This window comes from Polypterus senegalus, chromosome 17, assembly GCF_016835505.1.
Source record: "Polypterus senegalus isolate Bchr_013 chromosome 17, ASM1683550v1, whole genome shotgun sequence".
NCBI classification, from domain to species: Eukaryota; Metazoa; Chordata; class Cladistia; order Polypteriformes; family Polypteridae; genus Polypterus; species Polypterus senegalus.
This window is the reverse complement of record NC_053170.1, coordinates 82,342,360-82,370,214: the sequence shown is the minus strand read 5'-3', so window position 1 is coordinate 82,370,214 and position 27,855 is coordinate 82,342,360. Positions and strand designations below refer to the sequence as shown.

Here is a 27,855-nt window from a genome sequence, read left to right as displayed (position 1 = left end):
TTTTCATTTTTTCTTTTTCACAGCTCCACTTCTCAATTTTATCCAAATTTCTCTCCTCTCTTGTGTTGAAATTGAGAAAAAAGGATAATGAGAAAGAAGAAGAACAAGAAGACCAAAACCACAACCACACAGAGCACTTGACAACATTCCTGAAAGCTGCCCTGACTTGTATAATTGTATCCTGGAAATGTTGGTGGGCTGTGATGCGCACCATAAGCTGTACCATATGATCTTCTTTCTACCCTGACCTGGCCTGTTGGGGCTCTGATCTCAGTTGAGGCTTCTGGTGGTAAAATCCTGGGAGAAAATTGTGTGGAATATGTGTGTGACTGTTGAAGGACCTCTTCAAAGTGATCATGAATGTAAATCAACCTCCACCTGATCTGATCCAAGGTTTCTTTGTTGGCATCTTTCAAAAGGTTTGTCTCACTAAAACGGAAGAACTTGCGAGGAACATCCCACAGCCATGATTCACATTTGCCTTCCAGAACTTTATTCCCCACAAAAATGTGTGGGAGGTGCCGTTGCCTCATACATTCTGCCAGGTATTGGAGGAGACCTTTCACTCGACCTTCCAGGTTGTGGTTCTGCCAGACATATTCTGTAGTTTGCAACACCTGATGGAAAAATGCTGTTTTGAGGTAAAAAGAAGGACAACTGGAGGACAACTGGGAGGTCGAGCACATTCTCTTATCATTCTCTCTCAGGTATTTTAGTATCTTCAGGCACTTGAAGTAACAGGAGTTGGCTGGCAGGCTGTTAAAGAAAGCCTTTTCGCTAGTAGAGAAGGAAAGCCTCCATGCAGCTTCCCCAAAGTGTGAGGTCATCTTTGCCACAAGGAAAACACCCTGGTATGGAACAGCGGGCACAATATCGATATTCACCTCCTTCCCAAGCCAGTCAAAAACGAGAGTCCTTGCAGGGCCGCTTGTCCGAAATCTGAAGTTGATTCCAGGGAAGCGCAATGCAAGCTCAGGCAGAGTATGAGCACACATGGACTGGAACCACCGCTGGATCTTCTCCGCAGACAATACATGGCCATACCTTTGAAACGGAACACAGAACTTCTCTTTGAAATTTAAATCTTTAGCCCATATGGAAGTAGACTGAAACATGATTACTGTTGACATTGGTATTTCAATCTGAATGACTCCAAAGCAAACTGGAATATTTGGATCCTTATCTGAGAAGATTATCTGGTCCCATGTTATCTCAATTGGAACCATGAAGTCAAACTCCAAGTCTGGTTTTACCTTCACACCTTCAAAAGCACTGCCAGTGCCAATGGGCTTCAGTTGTATCTTGGGGTCTCTTGGTTTTACATGTTTCTGGACCTCTTCCAGGAGAATGGTGACCACATATTCTGCTTTTGATTTGTAAGAGATGAACTCTGTGGCATTGAAGTCCACTTTGCTCTGGTAGAGTTCCTCTAGCATTTCCGCAGTGGACATCATTCCGCTTAGTGGTGTGTGAGATACAGCTGCAGATAAAGGAACAAAAAAGATAAAGATTCCATAAACATCCTTGACTCCAGACATTGGCTTAGACTGCTTTTCTACTTGCCAAGCCCAATTTAACCAAAATTCCAACAGTTGTGGGTTATTAGGGCGAAAACTATAAGGGGGGCAGCTTGTTAGATGAAGTCTCCAGGACTCTGAACAAATTTGAATTCTCATATAATCTAGTCTAGCATTTAGCTTTGTACTTGTACTATTACTATTGTATCATTGTATTGTATTCCTGAGGTGGAAATGATAGATTGGCCATCTAGATCTGTGAAGAGGATTACCTGTGTTCTGTTCTGAGTATTGTATTTACCCCATTTTGACACCCTTTGCACACCCAACCTACCTGGAAAGGGTGTCTTTCTCCGAATTACACTTCCAAAGATTTCTTCCATTTTTTTCCAAAAAGGTTGTTTTTAGAAGATTTCTTGTCTTCCTAGTGAGTCGGGGCTTGAGGGTTGGGGGCTGTCAAAAACAGGGGCTGTTAAAGCCCATTGCAGCACTCCTTGTATGATTTTGGGCTATACAAGAAATAAATTGTGGTTGTTGTAGTGGCGAAAAATGTATGAACTGGACATGTAAAGTGACAACAACATACAATGAAAGTCTACACTTGTTTTTGTTCGGGCCTACAAACTCAGAAAATGCAAAGACTATGATATAATTAATAGCATGCTTTGGAGAGACAGTGCTACATGAACATCAGCTCTTTGAAAAATTTAAATTGTGTTTCAGAGCACTTCACAGCACTGAATCTTCCCTGTTGGGAGTAACCAATGATCTTTTGCTGGTAGTTGATGCTAGGGACTGTGCCTATTTGATGTTACTAGAGGTAAGTGCTGCTTTGGACACAATTGACCACACCATCTTGATAGATTTTCCTTTGCCTGGCATAAATCCTATTTTAAACATAGATCTTTCTTTGTTCCTGCTTTGGCGAAAGTCATCAGGTAGTAATTGTGACCCAGTTGATTTAAGGTGAACCTCTTCTGGGTGGAGTAGTGGCTCAGATGCTAAGGATTTGCACTAGCAATCAGAAGGTTGCTGGTTCGAATCCTGTAAATGCCAAAAGGGACTCTGCTGTTTTGGGCCCTTGAGCAAGGCCCTTAACCTGCAATTGCTCCTTCCTGGGTATGATGCTAATCTGCATCCATCCCTGCATGTAGGCCCTCCAACCTGCAGGGAAACACTTGGGGGTTGGTGGCAGAACTGGCACTCCAGGCACCATAAAAAAACCTCACACTGTTCCACTCCATCTGAACTAGTGTGGTGCTGAAGTGTCACTCATTGCAAGGCTGTACTCGGGTCCTAATCTGGGGTCCTGAGCTGGTTTGTGGTGGGTGCGGCAATGCGCTGTATCAGTGTGTGCTCCTAACCTCTCTCTCTCTCTCTTCTGGTTAGTGATGGTCCTGGCCTGCTTTGGAGGCCTCACCATGTCTGTGAGTCTGTTTCAAAACAGCAGGTTAGGTGGATTGCCATTGTTACATGGGTTCTAGTGTGTGTGTGTGTGTGTTTACCCTTTGATTGACTGGCACCCCATTCAGGGCTTGTTCATGCTTTGCACCCAATGATTGATGGGGTAAGCTCCAGCTGCCCTGTGACCCTGATAAGCAGATTAATAAAATGGACGGACGATACTAGGGTCAGAACTTAAAGTTTAATGGGAGGGATTGTCTACTTTGGTCATCTTCCTGTGCACATTAGACAGAATATATGTCTTATGGCACCAACTAAAGGGTAACACTTGCTCTTCCTTCTGGGCAGGCTCAATGGAAAAAAAAACAAACTTCTGCACGTCTGTCCTGTACTGAATAGGAGATTTTCTTTAACTGATTAGTTTTTCCCATGGTCTTTGTTATGGTGGGACATCACCCTTCCTCCACAGATCAAGCTCTGACTGCAATCCCAATACTGGATTTAGCATGCTTCATTTTGGGGTTGAGCCTGATTCTATCTAGAAAAGTGCTGTACTGTACATAAGTTGGTGCTGCTCTTTCAAGCCGCGGATTCTCCTGTTTACACATTATTAGGGAGTCAGCACTGGCAAGCCAAAGAATATGGTACAATGGCTCATTTAAATGAGAAAGACAACATCATACCATTCATTATTGTAAAGAACTTGATAAACTGGTACTGGCAATTCTCAGAAGAATTTGAAATGAAGCAAATGTCACTACTTATTTAAATAATTTATGACAGAATCAAATAGTTTCCTTTCATGTCAAAACATTCTTTTTGATGAGGTTTTTAAAGAAGTAATTGGCTGCCATCCATTTTCTAAACATGCTTATCCAGAGCAGGGTTACTGGGAAGCTGGAGCCTATCCCAACAAGCACCGGGCAGGAACAATCTCAGGATGGGGCGCCAGCTTGAACAAACACACACATGGAAACATTTAACATCACTTGTCCACCAATAACCAACATGTCTTTGGATTGTTGGAAGAAATCTACACAGACACAAAGAGCACCTGGAGAACATGGAAACTACACAAAGCGAGCACCAGGGACTTGACCACCAGTCGCCTTTCTGCAAGGCAGCAGTTTACCACTTCAACACCATGCTGACATAATTAGTTACGTTATTAGATTTTTCGTCTTAACATTCTCTTAAGATTTAAAGCATGAAATGACTTGTGGTGCTCTGGTTTCCTCCCACAGTCCAAAGACATGCAGGTTAGGTGCATTGGCGATCCTAAATTGTCCCTAGTGTGTGCTTGGTGTGTGTGTGTGTGTGTGCCCTGCGGTGGGCTGGCGCTCTGCCTGGGGTTTGTTTCCTGCCTTGCGCCCTGTGTTGGCTGGGATTGGCTCCAGCAGACCCCCGTGACCCTGTAGTTAGGATATAGCGGGTTGGATAATGGATGGATGGATGGAAATGACTTGTGTTATTCTAGTGGGATAAACTAATAAAGAATATTAGCCATTAGCAGAGAGTTCCCAAACCTCTGTCTACTTCAAAGATATGAAAAGAGAAGCAGGTTTCTGAAAAGAAAGAAAAGTCAGACCCATTTATGAGTGGATTTTTGGAAACTTTGTCATAACGAAGAGCACGGTGGCACCTTACATTCCCACAATATCAAAAAAAAGCCGTTAAATTTTAGAGTATTAAACTTTTAAATAGCAAAGGTGAAGAACTGTAAAGTGGTAAAGCTCTGTTTCAGTAACAACAAAGCACTGAAATAACATATACAGAGACATGCAATATTTTTAACACTGTTAACCCATAAAAATATATATAAAAATATAACCTTAACATCAAAAACAAGATAATGCCATCAGAAAGGAAATTGTATTCTACCTACCATTTTACTGCACCAAGCTGTTTAAAGAAATGTTTCCGTTTGTCGATCCCAGTGTCCAGTTTGCTCTATTTCAGTGTTACATGGTGGCCAAGAAGATATGTTCTGTTGCTTTAATCAGCTACCTTGCATCAATTTAACTCAAAATGATCATATGTATTGGCTTTATGGAGCTGTTTCTTCAATATTACATTTAATTAATGTGCACGCAAGTTAAAAAAGAAATGTGTGTGTGGGTACCATGTAGAGAAGGATGCAATTTGGAATAAGCTTTTCAACTTTTTTCGGCACTGATTTGTAAATTTGCATACTGTCAATATTTTCCGTGTTGTTCCTGGTGAACTGCATACCTACGTACATTGGAGTAAAAAACTTAAACAGAGTTAGCAAACTTCTTCCTCGAGTGCTGAAGTTTTTTTGAGGCTATTTATGGTGAGTTGTTTTCGATAAATTGGCAAACATGTAGTACAATCGCCAATAGACGTCATTGAACGTTTAAAATGAAATAGCCAGAGGTGGGTAGAGTAGCCAAAAACTGTACCCAAGTAAGAGTGGCGTTACTTCAAAATAATATTACTCAAGTAGAAGTAAAAAGTAGTCATCCAAAAAATTACTCAAATAAGAGTAAAAAAGTATTTGGTTAAAAGATTACTCAAATACTGATCATAAGAAATGATTTATTTTTTAGAAATGTTGTAATAAGACAGACAAAAATATAAAATAATGTGCAAATTCTGCTATTTCCAAATAATAAAATAAAAAATGAGTCAAAATAAATAACATCTTTACAAAATAAAGATGCACAAATAACACAAAGTTCCAAATTTCAGTTTTTCACAACAAAGCCAATACCTACAGTAGGCAACATTTATGTCTGAACAGTGCAAACTACTTACAGTGACGAGATATCCTGTACACTGACAGTATAATACTGCGTATTCACTTGCCCTCTAAATAGCACAGCTGATAGAAAATAACATTAGAACAAGGCAACGTGTGCACGTACAAGAAGTCTCACTTTACCTTGACTGTCTGTGTCTGTGCATGTTTGGTTAAAACGTGCTCGTTCTTCACTCAGTGAAGTGATGGTTAAGCTTCAGCAGGAGTTGGCTCTCATTTTTCATGTACAAGTGGAACCTTGGATTGCGAGTAACTTGGTTTACGTGTGTTTTGCAAGACAAGCTAAATTTTTTAACAAATTTTAATTTAATAAACAAGTGAGGTCTTGCAATATGAGTAGTCCGTGTATGCTTCTGGGCCGGTTATAGACAGGCATATTTAAGGGGGCAGACAGAAATGTGAAGGGGGCACTTGGTGGCAATGGAGGCTGGAAAGGGGTGGGGTGCTCTGGATTACTGTTTTTGTCATGTCATTGGATTGCACCTCATCAGGCCTCTACCCTAAGACCTGTCCAACTTGGGTGTCCCACCTGAAGGCTAAGCTTCTGCTGGTGTAGCTCTTAGGGTCACTGAGGCACGCAAACCCCCTGTGGTAATCCCTCAGGAGGAAAACATAAAAATAAAACAACAAAAAATAAAATATTCCTCATCAGATTATAACAACTAAAAACATGACATTTACCTTAATTGGATGGCCTATATCAAATATATTCGAACCCAACAATAACACTTCTCACTATTGCCAATATTAACAAAACTAAAAGGGTAGGCCAAGTTATTAAAAAAAAATCAATTCACCAAGTCTTGAAAAATAAAACTGAAAAATAGAATACAAAATAAAATAAAATAAAGAATAAAATAAAATATCTATACAGATCTTTACAACCAACAACATACAATTTATCTTTATTGTATGGCCTAATTCTCAAATAAATTTGCAAAATAAAGTAAGAATAAAATAAGACCTCTCAATATAGCCAATATTTACAAAACTAAAAAGGGTTGGCATAGTAATTTAAAAAAAAAAACAATTCACCATGTCTTTTCCTACAATTCTCAAACTAATTTGTAGAACACAACAGATTTAGAACAGAACATTTGAACTTTTTTCTTCTTTTTTTTGTCTTGTTTTAAGCTTGTTTGTTTTGTAAGCAACTGAACTCTCTGTTTGTAACTAAACAGCTCCACTCTCCTTTCTCCTCAATCCACTCTACAACAACAGTCTCCTGTTTCCCTTTGCAAACACTCTTACAAATTCATCATATCCAAGTTATTTGTTATGGACTTCTCATGGGCCAAGATCACCAAATTCCTCTTTCTTTTATGTAACATGGTGTGACGATAGGGGGTTAGGACCCGTGACAAAGTGGAGAAGGAACTCTCACACGATGCTGAAGACACACCAATTACCAGGGCTGTTACATACAATTTATGCAACTCAGGAAAGGCTTCCTTGTACTCCTGCAGGAGTTTACACACAGTGGACAGGTCTGTTTCCTTTGAACATTTTTTGAGCAGCATCTGTTTTGCCACAAGAACTTCATTTTTCAGACTTACAACATCTGCTACAGTGCCAGCCATCACAGCCAGAGGGTGCAACAGGATGGGATCTAGAAATGCACTAGATTTGGGTGCAAGACTAGATATGGCTCTCATCAGGTCAATATTCTTGTGTGAAAATCTAGTTTCCATTTCTGAAATGGCCCTGTCAAGGATGTTGAGCAGGGATCTTTTCAGAGACTGATGGGGGGAAATGGTAGGGTCACCAGAGTCTGTATGGCCCAAAGTTGAGAGCACAACACTTTGACCCAGGTGTTTGCTCATTGTTCTCCTTCTCTTTGTTGGATGTGACTCATCCTCAGCAGGAGATGACACTCCCCAACAGTCATCCTCATGGATGTTTTTTAAAGAGTCCAGTGCTGCACTAACAACCTCAGAAGCACTGCACAGATCAACTGACTGAGACTGTAGAATAGCATTTGCTGGTTTCAAGACACCAAGCACCCGCACTGGGAACTTTCCAATCTCAAAGAAGTGATGCCTCTTAATTTGGCATAGCAGGCCTGATGCCTCGTGCACAGGTCAACTGCAGCATCATCATCCTCTGTCATCTCAGATAGGATACTAAGGATTTGTTCTTGATTGTCCACAGTGCACCTTGTCACCTCACCTCATAGTGGCTTGTCCATCTGATCTCAAGCAGCCTTTTTAGACAAGGTGCATCATGTTTATTGAGCACATAGTGGTGGTGAAAAAAGTTGTAGAGTGAACTAGATAGGCTAAAAAATCTTTTGCACACGGCTCACTCTGCATGGCATGCACAACCACTAAGTGCAGTTGGTGGTTGTAGCAGTGGATGTATGGGACATATCTGTCAAGCCTCTTTTGGAGCAGAGCTTGTACACCACCTCTAACCCCATCATAACACTGGCTAAGTATACTGTCAGCACTGTAGCCAGCATCAGAAAGCTGTAACAGGATCTCAGAGGTGATGTACTCTGCATCAAGTTGTTGCAAGTCAAGCAACCCAATAAGATGCTCCTCTGGCATGGAATTTCTGACAAACCGTATTATCACAGACACATTTTCCACATTGCACCTATCCCTGGTCCCATCACTTTTGAGGCAAAACCCTGCAGAATCAGCACTTTCATATTTTTCCTGACCTCTCCAAGCACCATGTCAGCCAGTGTTTGGATAATTTCATTTTGGATATCCTTAGATGTGTATTTTGCATTTTTTTGGGATACCCTTAGCAATGCTTGCTAGCTTCTCATCCTTCTCAAAGGTATACTCCATCAGTTTTAGAAAAATACCTGAAGCAATGTCATCATCATTACCCTCTGCATCATGTCTCAAGGTTTCTGCAGTCCCACGGACCCCCAACTCATTTACACATAGAAACCTTATAGCACTACCAATACTCTTGACATAGTAATGTTTTTTTTTCAAGTTGTGTTTTACCAACCAACATTGAATCCACTGTCCCCCCTGTGGCCTCTCTGCTTTTATGCTCAGTCCAGATTGTTGAAGCATGCACTGGACACATGCCTCTGTAGCCCCTTGCCTCGATCAAGTGCTGCTTTCCAGTTGTTAAAACCAGTTAAGGTAAAAACTACATCCCTCTCATTAACAGTGCTGCCATATTTCCGACAGGGGAAACAGAAGCATGCATCCCACACAACAGAGTACTCCAGCCATGGTCGTGTGCGGTACCAGGCAGGATTGAATGATCTTAATGTTGTACCACCAAATACACGTTTGGGGTAACTACCCAGTATTGGCTGGGATGGTGTATTGCCATTTAAGTCACTGGGTAGCTGAGCGGGTTGCTTTGGGGCAGCAATTGTTGGCAGAGGTACAGGAGAAGCAGTGTCTGTTGATGCCACAGGAGTAGACATGCTAGCTGCTGTCTCTGATGTACCAGTAGCAGCATCATTGCTACTGCTATTGGTACAGCCAGGAGCAGCGTCACACTTTTTAAAAGCTTGGGGAAAAGGATGCATTTCACAGCATTAACTTTCCCTTTGTGAGCTGCTGGAAGCTGGGGAGGAAAGTAATTAAGCTTTACTAAAATCGCTGTGATTACATCAGTATATGAAACGAGAAAACTGAGTGCAGAGTTGAAAGCTGGGGTGGGGCTTTCTGTCAGGGTCTGACAGACAGACACAAGTCCTCCAGTCGGCTCTGTGCAGCAGACAGGCTCACAGTGGTGCTTGTGGGATCGAGAAAGAAACACTGGACTAGTCCCCCATTGACTGTACAAATATAGATGTATTTTTTAGTTGTTGTTAATTATTTCACGAGTTGCTATGATTTTGACGACAGAGATTTGCTGCTTCCTCAAAGCCTCCTGCAGTTGACTGACGAGCTCATTTCACTCTGCCCCGCCTACTGAGAAACCTGTCACCGGGTCATTTGCATACTAACAGGGATTGGATGTTTAGCTAGGGGGAGGGTTAGTGGGGATCGCTACGGAGTACTGTGTGAGCTGCGCACAAACAAAGCACAAAGGGAAAGAGCGAACAAGAGGTGAAACCTATCATCTCATTTGTGCCTTTTCCAGTGGATTTTTCAGCTACTGTAGTAAAACTTGTCCATATTCAGTTTGTGGGTAATCTATTTTCTTTCTCAACCTCTAAAAGTTTGATTCAAGGGGGCAGGACGTTTGTTTAAGGGGGCATTGCCCCCTCTTGCACCAGCATAGAGCCGGCCCCGGTACGCTTTGTCTGCCAGGCGTCACGTGATCACAACTGAGCTGATGGCTCTTCTCTCTCCCTTGCTGCGGGATTGTGGGCAATCGTCAGTTGGTGCACCTCACTCATACAGTCGACATCCGTAGGAGCGTATACTGTTTACTACAGCATTGTGACCACATGTGTGTGCTGTGACGTGTGAGTCCCCGTCTTGAACCCCAAAACACGAAGTTGAGTCTCAATACTTTAGCGACACCGTCTTTATTCAGCTTGAAACAGGAACAGCACAGTTATTTATCGTAGCGGGATCTGCCACTCTACTAAAAACGTTGTGGGGTCCCACCGTCCCCGTGTGTCGTCCCGTTGGGTGAAATCCCACAAGAGTTTAGAAACTCGCTCACACCAGCCATGATTCTTTTCAAAGGTAAAATGCAGGTTAATTTGTTTTATGTATTTTTACTTTATATTTTGTACTAGCAGAATACCCGCGCTTCGCAGCGGAGAAGTAGTGTGTTAAAGAAGGTATGAAAAAGAAAAGGAAAAATTTTAAAAATGTAACATGATTGTTAATGTAATTGTTTTGTCATTGATATGAGTGTTCTCATATCTATCTATATATATACTGTATCTATCTATCTATCTATATATATATAGCAAAATACCCACGCTTGGCAGCGGATAAGTAGTGTGTTAAAGAAGGAAAAAGAAACAAAAGGAAACATTTTAAAAATAATGTAACATGATTGTCAAAGTAATTGTTTTGTGTATTTGGTGGCAGCGTCACAAAGTTATTTTCGTCTAGCTGCATCAGAAAATGTACCACGACGTCTGACATGCCTCCTTTTTAGTGTTTTCTCACAGCTTGGATTGCTGCTGTCATAATCGGTTTGAGTCTACATATATATAGTATAATATATATATATATATATATATATATATATATATATATATATATATATATATATAGTATGTATGTATGTGTATATATGTATATAATATACTAGACATTAAGCCCTTTAAAATAACGGGCGCTAGAACAGTAGTGCATAAACATTAGTAGGAACAGTCAATATTAAATGGCAAGGGACCTTGTATGTGGCTGTAATATGCGTCACTGTATTGTGTGCCTTTAATTTTCTCTCTCAGTAATACTGGTTTGTATTTTCGTAAAATGCCTGTAATTTTGACTGACAGTAATACAGTGGAACCAAAGTAATTTCCCTCATAGGATTGTATGTAAATACAATTAATCCGTTCCAGACTGTATGAACTGTATGTAAATATATATATTTTTTTAAGTTTTTAAGCACAAATATAGTTAAATATACCATTGAATGCACAGCGTAATAGTAAACTAAATGTAAAAACATTGAATAACACTAAGAAAACCTTGAACAACAGAGAAAACTAACACTGCATGAGTTTGCGCTATAGCCTTACGACCTGCTCGCTAAAAACTCTTTTTAATGAGTTTTAAGCACAGGGAAAAAATGAACATTTGAAAAATCTGTAACTTAATAAACAACCAAGAAAAGTAACATTGCAACAATGCATGTGTGCGCCTGTGTGTGTGTCTCTCTCTTGGGCCTGCGTGTGTGTGTGTGTGTGTGTCTGTGTCTGTCTGTCTGTCTGTCTGTCTTGTGTGTATGTGTGTGTGACGCGCGCGGGCCTGTGTGTGTGTGTGTGATTTGTGCGTGCCTGTGTGTGTGTGATTCGCGCTGTGTGTGTGTGTGTGATTCTGTGTGTGTGTGTGTGTGTGTGTGTGTGTGCAGTGTGACTTCTGCGTGCCTGTGTGTGTGTCTGTCTTTCTAACTGCACAGGGAATGCACAGGAAGAGACTGAACACGTGCCGTGTGGTCACGCGCATACGCACTTCACCAGAAGACACACACAGACACTTGGACGCACACAAGGGTTTTATTAAAGAGGATATATACACATACATAGATACATATATATATACATACATATCTTCATATCAATATACATATATACATATCTATATACATATCTACATATACACATATATATATACATAACTATCTACATCATATATACACACACATACATACATACACACACACAAATGATATATATGTGTGTGTGTGTATATATATATATATATATATATATATATATATAATGCAGATTGGTGTGTGCCTATATATATATATATATATACAGTATATATATATATACACATACATACAAACATACACACAGGTGTATATATATATATGTATGTGTGTGTATAGCTTTGGTCACTGAGTGCAAGGGAAAAATAATAAAATATAGTCTACAAGTTATTAAACAGTAAAACACGCTTTTAAAAAGTACAGGTACATTGAGCACTACTGAGTGGTTATGGTAAACTACATTTTAAAGACTGTGTAACACAACAGGTAAGTAGAACTAACAGCAGCTAAAATGTATATGGATCATCTCTCGTAGTAGATCCCTTTTGAAAGGCGCTACACATATCGGCTGTGGTATAGAAATGACATTTTCTATGTGAATGTTCAATTTCTGCCTCTGGTAATGTGCCTTACCGCATTACCAGCAATTAAAGAAAATTAGTTTTTGTCCTCTGCAGTGTTAAGAGAGAAAGGCTTTGGTTTGGGATAAAAGGAAAAAGGTGTAAAGAAAGGAAGGTTGCCGTTTTCTTTTATATAGTATAGAGAGATGTGTTCGCTGACGCTATGATCGCCTTTTGGGGACAGTCGCTGTGGGTCTTGTGTAGACTGGTGAGACGCCCCGCCATTAATCGGGCTGTGATGGCACTGTCAGTCCTCCACTCGTGTGCGTGTCTTCATAATCCGAGCTAAGGACCTCATAATCGTATACATGCAAAAGAAAGTGCGAATCGCCTTAATATTAGTTTGCGCGTGTAGAAAAGGGGTCCTGTGTTTGCACTTGTCTGGGCTATAGCGCAGGGGAGGATGAAAAATCAAAAGTGCTCACTTTGACTTAAGGCAGAAGCGCAGTCAGCGCCTCAAAGGCTGGCACAGCTATGAGCGCCACTGCTGCTCGACTTTTGCTGGGCAGGATACCCCAGTTTTTGCAGACACGCTCACGATATATCAAAAGTCTCAGCGCTTTGGAGGTCATTCATATATATATACTAGAGAATACCAAGGCCGAGCGGAGAAGTAGTGTGTAAAGAAGTTATGAAAAGAAAAGGAAACATTTTAATAATAACGTAACATGATTGACAATGTAATTGTTTTGTAATTGTCATGAGTGTTGCTGGCATATATATATATATATATATATATATATATATATATATATATATATACATATATATATATACATACATATACACACACACATATATACATACTGTATATACAACATATACATATCTACATATATACTGTATATACACATATATATATAAATCTACATATATATATCTACATATATATATTAGGTGGGACTCGATTAAAAAATTAATCCAATTAATTAGAGGCTGTGTAAGAATTAATCTTGATTAATCGTATGTAATCGCACACGTAAATTTGCCCCAAATCGCAAATGTTTTTTTTTATTTAAAACGGTTTTAGTGGGCGACAGAATCAAATAATAGACATGGACATGAATATTGTAAACTGAAGCTGTTTTAATTTCTGAAAAAAGCTTTAAACTGCATTTGAATTCAAAACAGAAACAAAAATATCATCCCTGGTTAAAATTGGGCAGACTTAAAAATAAAGTGGTAGTTTAAGTACTTTAAGTACATTTTCAGAATAGTATTGTCTTTAAATAATAATAACCAAAATTTCACCATAAAGTGCAGTTTTTCTTCTTAAAAAATAAGTCAGAAACATAAAAGGTAATTTGACCAGCTTACTCTTTAAACTCTGAGTAACATTAGCCAAAATTATTTTGTACATTAGGCTAAAACAGTGTGATCATTGAACATTTTGTAATTAGATGTATTTAGAATTACTAACGGTCACGGAAGTCCAATGATCCCCAGTAAGAGCCACAAAGTCCGCTTTCTGTAATGCATCTAATTTTGCTTGCTTTTCAGTGTGCACAAAACCATGCTTTTATCAAGGCTTCGCTCGGGTAGTCGAAATGATCAGTCGTAGGAACGCGCTTTATTCCGACTCTAACATTTTTGTAGCTGTGATGTGTGCATCAGTGTAATGGATGTACCAGGAAATCATGCATTGACAAAAGTTCCCGTTTGCTTGGAATTGAAAGTGTGATTAAATGCGTTATTTTTTAACGCGTTATGGAGTACATGCATCGAAGCTTCTCAACTGTGCTTGTGCTAAGAAAGGGAAAATTTTTAAAATAACGTAACATGATTCTGCGTTAACCTAATATTTTTTCATACGTCCCAAACCAAGGAGATGGGAAGGTAAAATGAATCGGATAGCGCGCGTAGTCAGTACATCCCCTCTCGGGAATCGAACCTCGAATGTCGGCGTTAGAGGCTTAAGACTCTACAATTGCGCCACCGCTTGTCTATGCTAAAGTATGTATTGTAGATCGGGCTATAGATATACATTTATATATATATACCCGTATCGCAGTGGAGAAGTAGAAGTTATGAAAAGAAAAGGGAACATTTTAAAAATAACGTAACATGATTGTCAATATACAGTAATTGTTTTGTGAGTGTTATTGAATGTTGCTGTCATCAAGGATTTGATTATCATTATTTCTTTCAATCAGGCTCGTATTTGTACGATGTGTTCAAGTTACATTCCGTGTTTGTCAATCGCTGTAAAGATAAGAGGTTTCATTCATCGATTAGTTCCTTACTGCATCAATAAACAGCTCGCCTTCCTTTTATCTGTGATGTGACAAACTGCATGCACGGGTTTTTTTTTTACGCTGTCTTCCTTTAGCGGACATTGACTTTTTCCACCGTGTGCTTTGTTTCCACAGTAGCTGCATTTATGAATATGCTTATCAGACGCTTCATATTTTTGCTGCCTTTTCAATTGTGTAATTCGGTTTTGTTCAGCTCTTTGGAACTGTTGCTTTTATCTGTGCACTGCATCAGTTCACGTGAGCCACTCGGTGTACTTGCATCGAAGGTTCCCAGCTGTGCTGGTGCCATCTCGCTATGTCCATAGCTTTATTTAATGTTACCTTAGTCCTGGCACTTAAAACTTTCTCTGGCAGTTTCGCTGAGTTTGTGTCAAACACCACCCTGACCATCTCATCTTCCTCTCCATAAGCACAGTCCTTCACCCGTGAATATTTACCCGTGGCAGTTTGCTATTGGATTGCCGCTGACGGATGGCCTTATATGGGCAGGCACTAAATTACAAACGCCAGCGCAGCCTGTCTATGAACTTAATTTAAAGTGTAGGTTTACATCGTGCTTTGTTTCAAGTAGCAGAACTCGCTTCTTATTGTTTCGCTGCCTTCTCAATTATATAATGCATGTTTTCTTGAGCGCTTTTTGAGGTCTTCCTGGTTTTCTATGTACTGCGTGATTACGGGGAGGCGTGATGATGTCACACGAAACTCCGCCCACGGCGTTGAAGCTCATCTCCATTACAGTAAATGGAGAAAACTGCTTCCAGTTATGACCATTACGCGTAGAATTTCGATATAAAACCTGTCCAACTTTTGTAAGGAAGCTGTAAGGAATCAACCTGCCAAATTTCAGCCTTCCACCCACACGGGAAGTTGGAGAATTAGTGATGAGTGAGTGAGGGCTTTGCCTTTATTAGTATAGATTAATCATGTTAATATGAATAGTTTTGGGTTGTGGAACGAATCATCTCAGTTTCCATTATTTCTATGAGGAAATTTGTTTTGATATATGAGTGCTGGACTGGAAACACGCTTCCAGAACTAATTATGTTCACAAACCAAGTTCCACTTGTATTCTTTCTTTCCCTGTCTGCTGTCTGTGAGGAGTTTGTGTCGTTATGCTGCCACAGTTTATGTGTGGTATGTGACTGCATGGCTACATCCGATTTGTAAAATGGAGCCATGTGATTATTGTTGCTACATCTGATTGGTGAAACGGAGCCATGTAATTATTGTTGCTACGCCTGATTGGTGAAACAGTCACGCATTAGATCCACTGGCGGCTTCTCTCTGGCAAAAATATATCTAATGTAAATGGAAAAAGTAATGAGTCAAGTGTTGCCCAATGTAGCTAAGTAAGAGAAGCGTTTCTTCTTCACAAATGTACTCAAGTAAAAGTAAAAAGTATGGTACAGTAAAACTACTCTTAGAAGTACAATTTTTTTGAAAAGTTACTCAAGTAAATGTAACTCAAGCTACCCACCTCTGAAATAGTATATGCTTATATAAAACAAATCTAAAATATATTTTTGTCCACTATTTTGGATGGAGAATAGTCTTCAATTAAGAGATGAAAATGGGAAAATGTCACTTAACATGACTGTTTTGTTGTATGGTGTTATGAAATCATTGTGTATTTTGTAATGTGTAAATAAAACTTTGTTTTACAAAAAAAGTACTTTCTATTATAAAAAGAAAATCTTGAGATGAGACTATTGGCAAGAGATTTTTCAAGTCCCAACTTCTCTCTACTATTTACGGACAGCCCACAACTACGGTCCTCTCACTTCTCATTCGTGTGAATGCTTTTGTCAGACACAGTTACTCCTCTCTCAGCTCTTATACATTTTACGTTTTTCTCACTTTAACTTCCCAATAAAAGAAGACTTATTATGCCCAAATCTCATTGAAGTATTTCATCCCAAAGGGTTATCAACAGAAGAAATGAGTACACGGGCAATCCTAGCACTGAGAAATGATGAAGTCAAATGAATTAACACAAAATCTGTTGATCGGTTACACAGCAGACTGGTTAAATGCTCATCAATAGACTATGCTGAAACAGTTGATGGTGATGATGCGAAGATGAAAACATCAACTTACAATATCCGTAGAATATATACAACCGCTAACACTGTGCAGGATTTCACCGAAGAATTAATGTTGAAAAAGGATGTATCATAATGTTATTGCGGAATTTATGTCTGAGTGATGGGCTATGCAATAGGACAAGATTAGTTGTATTCAAAATCGGTCGAACAATTCTGACATGTAAAATTTTAATAGGCGACAAGGAAGGTAATGTAGTATATCTTCCGTGAGATAACATTAGACACCAAAGGAGATCTTGATATGCCATTTGTATTAAAACGTTTACAGTTTCCCGTGAGAATAGCTTCTGCTATGACAATTATATCACAGGGACAAACATTCAAAAAGGCAGTTTATTTATTAGAGAGAAAGAAACGATATTCACTCTCGGCAGTTATACATTATGTTGTCATGATGTAACTCCAAACACAGAATCAAAATTCAGTACAATCTTCTTCTTCTGGCTGCTCCGTTAGGGTTGCCACAGCGATCATCTTCTTCCATATCTTTCTATCCTCTGTATCTTGTTCTGTTACACCCATCACCTACATGTCCTCTGTCACCACATCCATAAACCTTCTCTTAGGCCTTCCTCTTTTCCTCTTCTCTGGCAGCTCTATCCTTAGCACACTTCTCCCAATATACCCAGCATCTCTCCTCTGCACATGTCCAAACCAACGCAATCTCGCTCTGACTTTGTCTCCCAACCATCCAACTTGAGCTGACCTCTAATGTCCACATTTCTAATCCTATCCATCCTCATCACACTTAGTTCAAATCTTAGCATCTTTAAATCTGCAACCTACAGCTCTGTCTCCTGCTTTCTGGTCAGTGCCATCTCAAACCCATATAACATAACTGGTTTCACTACCATCCTGTAGACCTTCCCTTTCACTCTTGCTGATACTGCCTTGTCACAAATTACTCCTGACACTCTTCTCCACCCATTCCACTCTGCCTGCACTCTCTTTTCACTTCTCTTCCACAATCCCTCTCATTCGCACTGTTGATCCCAAGTATTTAAACTCATCCACCTTCACCAGCTCTATTCCCTGCATCCTCACCATTCCATTGACCTCCCTCTCATTTACACACATGTATTCTGTCTTGTTCCTACTGACCTTCATTCCTCTCCTCTCTAGAGCATATCTACACCACTCCAGGGTCTCCTCAACCTGCTCGCTACTATCACTACAGATCACAATGTCATCAGCAAACATCGTAGTCCACGGGACTCCTGTCTAATCTCGTCTGTCAACCTGTCCATTACCATTGCAAATAAAAAGGTCTCAGAGCTGATCCCTGATGTTATCCCACCTCCACGTTGAATGCATCCGCCACTCCACCGCAGACCTCACCACTGTCACACTTCCCTCGTACTTATCCTGTACAACTCTTACATACTTCTCTGCCAATCCCGACTTCCTTATACAATAGGAGTAATGACATTGACAAAAATGTACAAACCGGATTCCAAAAAGTTGGGACACTAAACAAATTGTGAATAAAAACTGAATGCAATGATGTGGAGATGGTAAATGTCAATATTCTATTTGTAATAGAACATAGATGACAGATCAAACGTAAATGTATCATTTTAAAGGAAAAATATGTTGATTCAAAATTTCACAGTGTCAACAAATCCCAAAAAAGTTGGGACAAGTAGCAATAAGAGGCTGGAAAAAGTAAATTTGAGCATAACGAAGAGCTGGAAGACCAATTAACACTAATTAGGTCAATTGGCAACATGATTGGGTATAAAAAAGAGCTTCTCAGAGTGGCAGTGTCTCTCAGAAGCCAAGATGGGTAGAGGATCACCAATTCCCACAATGTTGCAGAAAGATAGTGGAGCAATATCAGAAAGGTGTTACCCAGCGAAAAATTGCAAAGACTTTGCATCTATCATCATCAACTGTGCATAACATCATCCGAAGATTCAGAGAATCTGGAACAATCTCTGTGCGTAAGGGTCAAGGCCGTAAAACCATACTGGATGCCCGTGATCTCCGGGCCCATAAACGACAATGCACCACAAACAGGAATGCTACTGTAAAGGAAATCACAGAATGGGCTCAGGAATACTTCCAGAAACCATTGTCAGTGAACACAATCCACCGTGCCATCCGCCGTTGCCAACTGAAACTCTACAGTGCAAAGAAGAAGCCATTTCTAAGCAAGATCCACAAGCTCAGGTGTTGTCACTGGGCCAGGGATCATTTAAAATGGAGTGTGGCAAAATGGAAGACTGTTCTGTGGTCAGACGAGTCACGATTCAAAGTTCTTTTTGGAAATCTGGGACACCATGTCATCCGGACCAAAGATGACAAGGACAACCCAAGTTGTTATCAACGCTCAGTTCAGAAGCCTGCATCTCTGATGGTATGGGGTTGCATGAGTGTGTGAGGCATGGGCAGCTTGCATGTCTGGAAAGGCACCATCAATGCAGAAAAATATATTCAGGTTCTAGAACAACATATGCTCCCATCCAGACGTCATCTCTTTCAGGGAAGACCCTCTATTTTTCAACAAGATAATGCCAGACCACATTCTGCATCAATCACAACATCATGGCTGCGTAGGAGAAGGATCCGGGTACTGAAATGGCCAGTCTGTAGTCCAGATCTTTGACCTATAGAGAACATTTGGCGCATCATAAAGAGGAAGGTGCGACAAAGAAGGCCCAAGACGATTGAACAGTTAGAGGCCTGTATTAGTCAAGAATGGGAGAGCATTCCTATTTCTAAACTTGAGAAACTGGTCTCCTCGGTCCCCAGACGTCTGTTGAGTGTTGTAAGAAGAAGGGGAGATGCCACACAGTGGTGAAAATGGCCTTGTCCCAACTTTTTTGGGATTTATTGACACCATGAAATTCTGAATCAACATATTTTTCCTTTAAAATGATACATTTTCTCAGTTTAAACTTTTGTTCCGTGATTTATGTTCTATTCTGAATAAAATATTAGAAGTTGGCACCTCCACATCATTACATTCAGTTTTTATTCACGATTTGTATAGTGTCCCAACTTTTTTTGAATCCGGTTTGTATTCCAATTATTGTTTTTATTGAAGTGTTACAGTAAGAGTGTAAGTTTGTAGCGGCGCTACATAGTAAAAGTGTATTCGATGTATGTGCTGAGTGCATGTTGTTTCCATCATTCCGTTTACTATTCATTATGTGTACATCAGTGAATGTTGTCCCCGTAAGTGTAGAGGGGATGGAAGAGGGAGAGAGACCGCAGCCCAGGCATGGAAAGCACCTGTTCACATTTAGTTACATCCGGCTCATTACTATTTAAATGATCAGGAGGGAAAGAAGAAAAGGAGGAGGAAGGAGAGAGATAGAGATTTGCATTTAACGACAACAGATCATCATTTCCTGCTATTTTTTCACATTGTGCCTTGTACCCAGTTTGTTTCTCATTCTGCCGGATTCACAACAGCTCAATCATCGCCAGAAACTCCAGGGTTGGACATTATCATCCACCATACGCCGAGGAAGCATTATGAGAGTGTTCCATTGTTATTCAGGAGATTCAAACACATCCATTTTTTTCTTGATCAGTCATCCGAATTCAGGAGAGTTATTTACCCGGCCTCAGGTTCACGTTCATTGTCATTTCAGTATTCATTCATTACTGTTATTTGTGTTTTGTGTTTGTTATAAATTGCAGGGGCAAGGGAGGGTTTGTTATTGTATATATGGTGTTTTCACGTTCCTGCTTTGGCGGATGGATATACATATACTGTATATATTATTTTTTTAGTTGGGAATTTGCATTATTTTTGTTGTTTTGTTTCATTTAATATATTTACTCCTAATTTTTACTGACACTTTACTGGGTTGTGTGGTTCCGTACAGAGCCATCACTTAAAAAAGAACCATTTCATTCTGGGAGACAATCTTTGTGTATGAAATTGGTTCTTTGGGCCTTGGGAAAGGTCTCAAATGGGTGGGCAAAACAGGAATCTTCAATGTCTTAGAGGGCAGGATACTAAGAGATCAAGGAAAGTTGAACAGAGCCTCTTCTCTCATTATCATCCATCTACTCATTATTATTTACAGACCCTGTTATGGATCTAAAGGCTCTTTCTGGAACCTTCCTGTGGATGGTTTGGGCATCAAAAATGGTTCCCCTGTGACTATGGTCTGAAGAGCAACTCTTGTACCTTTAATTTTTAAGAGTTTTGGTGTGGAAGTGAGTGTGTAGAATTCCTTTGGGGGTAGACGGATGATCAAAAACATCAGCACTATCACAGGGTGATTATTTCCTGTAGACCAAGGAAGTTCAAACTTTTTTTCACTAGGGGCCACATACAGAGAAATATACAAAGGGCTGGGCCACCTACTAGAGGTTAGGTATATTGCCTCACCTCCTGTGTATTAAGCTAGCAAAAACAATCATGGGAATAAAGGTAAATTATGCTTTATAATTGAATATGCTTAAAGAACAAACAGCATCACAGCTCTCCATTAATGGGTTGTCATTTATTGTATTACAAAGTGCTCTCATCACATGCAATCGAGCAACAATCAAAAGCACAAGCTTTATCTGACCCTTGCTGTTTTAAGTTAGCAGACAAATCTTGAATTCGCCGCGTTTCTGGACAAGCTAACTTTGTTGAATTCCTGCATTTTCCCTGTGACGGGCAGTGAGTTGTGCTACCTCGTAACTGGCTAATGTGGCATTTTCTTTTGCTTTGTTAGCAAAGAAGAAAATCCCGTTGTTGAGCTTGCAGACTAGCTGCCATTTGCTTAACTTTCTGTTCTTCCTCGGCACCAGAGTAGGACGTGTAGGTCGGGTGTTTGGTTTCGTAGTGTCTACACACAATATATATAATCTTTCATCACTGTAATAGTTTCATTGAAAATCAAATAGTGACACTTGTCCTTGACTTCTAAGAAGAAATATTAATTTTCCCACCGTGTCTGAAATTTTCTGCACTCACTTGCTATTGTGCGTTTCTTTGGTGCTGCCATTTTTGGTCACGTGTAGCAAAATTGTTCTTTGGTTGCGCTTGTTTGTGAAGAGGCTGCCTTGATCAAACCTAAGAAGTACAATACACTTAAAAACAAGTTTCGGGTGTGGGCCATATTTTATTATATTTTTAGAATTTGCTGTGGGTCAATTAAAAATAGATCGCGGGCCACAGTTGGCCTGCGGGTGGTAGTTTTTGACACTCCTGCTGTAGACAGATATATTCAGAACAAATAAATGAACAGATAAATTAGATTATGTTAACCGCATTTACACCAACTACTAGAGCGACATGGTGGTGCAGCAGTAGCTCTGCTGCCTCACTGTACACCACGGTTGATGTTTCAAGTCCTGCCTGCTTGGAGTTTGCATGTTCTCCGCATGTCCCTCTGGGGACCGAGAAAGATTTGCACAATTACAGAGAGATTTGACTGTTGACAGATCTTTTTAAAAAAATACATAAATAATAGATTATATTCCGTTCTCAATTTTTGCATCCAAAACGTACAATTGTTCTAATGGACAAAACTACTTATCTACTCCGATATTGCAGCAGGCGCTCTGATCTGCGGGAATTCTGATCAATGGAATAGGAGACCGGTAACGATAAACTGAAGTGTTCTTTTATTCCTTCAAAACACGCCTTCTCACACACAGACTGTCTAAACAGAGCGCCTCAACATCCATTAAGCATCAGTTCCCAAAAGACCACCATCCACTGGGGCCTCCAGAGCAGTAATCAAATCATAACGTGCTTTTTACGGCGCTATGTAATTATTACGAAACCTGTTTGGCAGTAACTTTGGCATCACAGGGGACGGCAGGACCCAGTGGGACCCCACGACGCTTAGCGCAGTGTCTCCTAAACTGTGGAAAACTCGTATCAGTTCGTGTGCCATCATTCAAAATGTCTTGCATCAGCAGTACGCTGGAAAAGTGATCGGCGATCAACGAATTGTCTGATTTTGACACCTCACTGATTGTGCATCTCTCACCGCACCGATCTGAGTTCACGGGGGCTGGAAAGGCGACCTTCTGCTGTCTCTGTTGTTTGATGAATGCTCTGTTGTGTTCATGACCGTGCATCGAACTGTGCGCGTTAATTAAACTGAAGCTATCAACATTACTATGATCTTTTTCTTCAGTTTTGTTACCAAAGACTTTATTATTATACGTGGGTTGTTGCTTGTTTTTGTGAGGTCACATTTTTAAAAAGGCTGTTTGATGATCTAAGAGCAGAAATATTTCTATAAAAACAAAACAAAATACTTGAATGATGTTTCCCTGCACACAAGCATCAAATTTTGAAAAAGTTTAACACAACTTCAACGCACACATATTTGACAGTTAAAAAAATAGAGGAGCCAAAAATGAAATTTAAACTAAAGAACTGAAAACAAATTATTTGATAACTTTAAAACCAACTGATCAAATGAATGTGGCAGAAAAGAGAAATGAAATGAAGATGACAGTTTTGACCAACTGAACCTTAGTGTGATCAGTCTTAAACGAAATGTTATTAAGACTCAATACATTTTTTTCTAGATCTGTTTAATCTCATTAGACAAGTAAAGAATATTCTAAAAATGACGATGTTTTGACTGATCTTTTCTCATACGTTATATTAAAAACATTAGACTAGTATACTTCTTGAAATTTTAGGTAAGAAAAGTCATACTGAACGTGGATTTGTAAATAAGAGCACCGCAATTCGGCTTGACAGGTCAGGCTGAGCCAAAGTGGAAGGTGCACATGTCTGCACACACGCCATCTACGACTTACCTGTGAGATTCCCTTGGAAATGTCCGGTGTTTGCGGAGTCTGTAATTTCACCTGTAGACGCGATGACAGCGATGCTCATCCCAGAAGTGTATATAAAAATGGGCGGGGTCATCTCGTCAGCGCGTTGAGGTAAACGCCCACTGATGACCAACGAGGAAACGAAAGTCGAACTTAAACTAAAGTGGTCTAACTGCTTTTATCCGACAGCTCCCATTGGTCGACCAGATTCTTCTACATGTTTGTCTCTCCGTGCCTCTCTACCATACCCTCCAGCTGCTAATAACCCTGCACTGGAGCAAGAGGATCAGGAAATCAATGGGAGAATATACTTGGCGCTGATCAAAAAGTTTTGAATTTGAACAAGAAATAGGTATTCTACAAGTGCTTTTTTAGTTAAATGGCCAAAGGTTAGCTCCATGTACTCTAAAATGCGACAAATACGAGTTTCTACCGTTCTGTTTGTTGTTCTAGAACCAAGTCAATCCCAAAGACAAAAACAACAAAACCAACTTTATTGTGTTGTAGATTTAATTTTAAATGGATACATTTGCATTTTTGCCCATGAATCTACACTCAATGACCCATAATAAAAAAGTGAAAAAATGTTTTCAGAAAGGGTGACAATTTTTTTACAAATTAAAAACTGAAATCTGTCCTTCAGGTATTCAGACACTTAATTCAGAACTTTGTAGAAGCCAGTTTAACAGTAATTACAGCTTCAAGTCTTCTTTGCACACCTGGATTAGGGCAGTTTAGCCCATTGTTCCTGTCAGATCCTCTCAAGCTCTGTTAGATTGGATGGGAAATGGGAAGAATCTGTAAATGGCTATCTTCAAGTCTCTCCAAAGATGTTCTTTAGGGTTTAAGTCTGAGCTTTGCCAGGGCCATTAATGACAGTTAGAGACTTGTCCAGAAACCACTCCAGTGTTGTCTTGGCTATATGCTTTGGGCCATTGTTGAGCTGAAATGTGAATATTTCCCCAATTTCTTTATTATCTGGATCATTATTGTTGTCTAAATTATTTCTTTGAATTATACCCAAGCCAATCATTCGAGGTTATTCATTGCGTCATCAAATTGTGCATCAGAAATTAGTTTTCTAATATTAGTCATAGCAACAATCCTTTCCTTCAGTTTAGCCACAGGCATGCGCATCCCAGATAATGGGAGCCTTGAAATCATCAGATAGAAAGATTAATCATCAGAAAGAATGTCCAGGAGGAGGTGGGCTCCAGGACTGTGACTGTGTCTGTTATAACTGAACATGGACCCTCCTGAGGTTTATTTTCTCCAGAGATGCTGCTAACAAGAGCTATCATTCTTCTCACCTTCATTCTCAACTGGCCATGGTTTAGATGGACAGATTTTGTTGGCTCCCATTTATATTAATGCATTATTACATTTTTTTCTGTGTGATTTAACAAATCTGTGTCTTTATGTGTACTCATTCTTTATTTAGTAACCAGTAACGGTGCACAGCACGATAACATGCACTGAATACACTTGACTAACACTTCCTAGTTTTCCTACTCTTTCTCTGTACGTTTAGCATTCGTTTGCTCCGAGGTTGATGCGCTTCCTGTTTCCTGAGCAGCTCTTCTTTTCTCCACCTTAGCGGCCTGCTTCTTTTCTTCAGTCTGCATCTTTTTTTGGGTTAAAACTGATTACGTTCATTTTTGTGCTGCAGTTACTTAGTACACATGTACCGCACGGCCACCCTGTTGGCCGCTGCTGAGAGTTGATTCTACAATAAAAAAAAAAAATTGAAAAGAGGAATAACCTTCATCACCCTGAAAGCAGATAGTAGAGTCACATATTTGTGTACCAGAATTCAGGTCAACAGGTCAAATGGTTTGTGAGCTACAGGTGATTTAAAATCCTGGACAAGCAAACAGTCAAAGTAGCATGTTACAGTATATAAGAAGATTTGTAAAATCTATACTTGCATGTTACCTCAGGTCTTGTCACAGCGTACTGTGTCTGCACTAAGAAAAGCGCTATACAAAAATAAATTGAATTGAATTAAACTGATGAGTACATAGTAGTGAGTTGAATCAGATGGTGGATTAAGATGATGAACAAACCTAACAGGCCCACACATATAGTAAAGGTGTGCTTTGAACATTTAGCAGAGGCTCCCAATCAAGAGAACTGCATCTTCAGAAGAAGTTCACTTGCATCCTGAGAAAGGCAGGGGATATTGAACCCGAACAGGCCATGTTCCACGCCTCCATTGCTGAAGCAGCTGAGCAGAGTTATGACTGTATGGTCATTGGTGTCTCTTGCGGTGACATTCGCAAACCTGGTGGCGGCTGCCAGGTGTAAAGGCAGCTGTCAGGCAGAAGAATCAGGCCTTCCAAGCTTGGCTAGCTTGTGGGACAACAAAGGTAGCTGAAATGAACTGACAGACCAGGCGGAACACAGTGATGGCAGTTGCAGAAATGAAAACTCAGGCATGGGGGGAGTTTGGTGAGGCCATTGAAAATGACCTTTAGTTGGTGTTGTGATGTGAAATTTTGCTTACAAGTTGATAAGTATTTTGAATGTCTTCATTTGTAACTTAGACAAAGCAACGTAATATTAGTGTTGCATTATTGATAATAACAGCAATGGTTTGATGGTAAAGAACCCCTTCCCCTCTTTTAGGAATGAGTCTTTGTAATTTTACGACAGGGTTGTGCCTCAGAAAAGTTTGGCCAATATTTCACTGCTGAAGTCTCTCAGTCAACCCCCTCAGGAAAGTCAGGCTGCCAAACTGCCAAGCTTTACTTTAACATATGGTTTTGGTGGTAGGTGTGAGGGCATTCTGTCCCCCATTGGTCTGAAGTATGGCTGTTTGGAATTGGCTTGTATCAGAGGCCTTTTAGTACCATGACGCCCTATTGGCTGTAGGGGTTGGACAGAAAACCTATATATTTGCTTGCTTCCCCCACCTTTACCAAACTGATGAAAGATCATCTCACACACCATGAACTGAAAAGGACAAACACAATGAAGAGCACAGTTCGGCAGCCATTTTGAGACAGGCATGCAGCCTGTACTGAAGAAAGCTGACCACAAAATGATGACTTAACTGGAGACATTTTAAGTAACTAACAAGTCTGTGTGCCGCCTGAAACTACACATCACCATTTATCAGGTTGTATGGTTGCCAATATTCAAATGTACTTTGCATATTATTATTTATGAATATTATCAATAATACATTGTTTAAATTGTAACTTAACTCCTGCTTGTCTTTTACTTCACCTAATTACCTGAGGTTATAAATGTAGAAGGGAAATGTCGGGAGAAGTTATATGGTACAACACTTTATAAACAGTGGTAAGTCTGTGAGATTTGAGGCATTCTGACAAAGGTTACATATTAATAACACAAAAAGGGAAAGTAGAGTAATCTATTACTCTACCATGACAAAACAGTCAGTTTCAAAGTGATTCTGAAAAACTGTCAGGTAGCTAAGGAGGGGAAAGCAGTGCCTCATCTACACTGAGAATAGCAGGAATGGAGTGCTGATGACCCTGCCTGGGGACATAGTCAGGCAGTAGAAGGAGCACTTTAAGGACCTCCTGAATACCACTTAGAGGACTTGGAGGAACACTCATCTATCACTGGAGCCGAGGACAGAGACTGCTGGTGTCCTTCTACAGAGCCTCTATAGAAAGTATCCTAACATACTGCATATGCATATGGTACGCTAGCTGCACAGTGGCTCAGAGGAAAGCACTTCGGGAGTCATCAACGCTGCCCAAAGGATCATCGGCTGCCCTCTCCTCACACTAGAAGATCTACACAGCTCCCGCTGCCTCAAAAAAGCCCATAACATCATAAAGGACACCTCACACCCTGGACACTCCCTATTTGAACTGCTGCCGTCAGGCAAACGGTATAGAGCAATACAGGCAAGGACAAATAGACTCAAACATAGTTTTTACCCAACTGCAATAGCACGTCTCAATGCCACTAAAAGCAGATAATGGTCACATAACAGCTATATGAATTATGCATGGCCTTATGCAATTTGCACTACTGAATGTTTGTCTAAAATGTTTGTTTAGATTCACTCGTTTTTTTTATAGATGTGATAATTTGCACTACTGAATGTTTGTTTATAATGTTTGTTTATATTCTACTAATTTTTTTTTATATATATGTGATAATGCACTGACCAGAGACATCTTCCAATTTCATTGTACCTGTGACAATGACAATAAAGATCATTCATTCATTCATTCATAATGATTTCCCAGAGTTTCAGAAAGCTCTGAATGTTGTTGGGATGCCTTGGTTGACACACCTCATCAACATTGAGTGGTAGCTGGG

The 27,855-nt window shown here is 39.9% G+C and overlaps 1 protein-coding gene across 1 annotated transcript; it reads right to left on the bottom strand.

Annotated features, from left to right (window-relative positions):
* LOC120517210 (inositol 1,4,5-trisphosphate receptor-interacting protein-like) lies at positions 1–23,644 on the bottom strand. The gene is made up of 2 exons (XM_039739377.1): positions 23,533–23,644; positions 1–1,480 (listed from the first exon to the last, which is right to left on the bottom strand). Exons 1-2 carry the CDS (start codon positions 23,642–23,644, stop codon positions 39–41), a joined length of 1,554 nt encoding a protein of 517 aa, XP_039595311.1. The 3' UTR covers positions 1–38.
* Between the last annotated feature and the right edge of the window lie 4,211 nt (positions 23,645–27,855).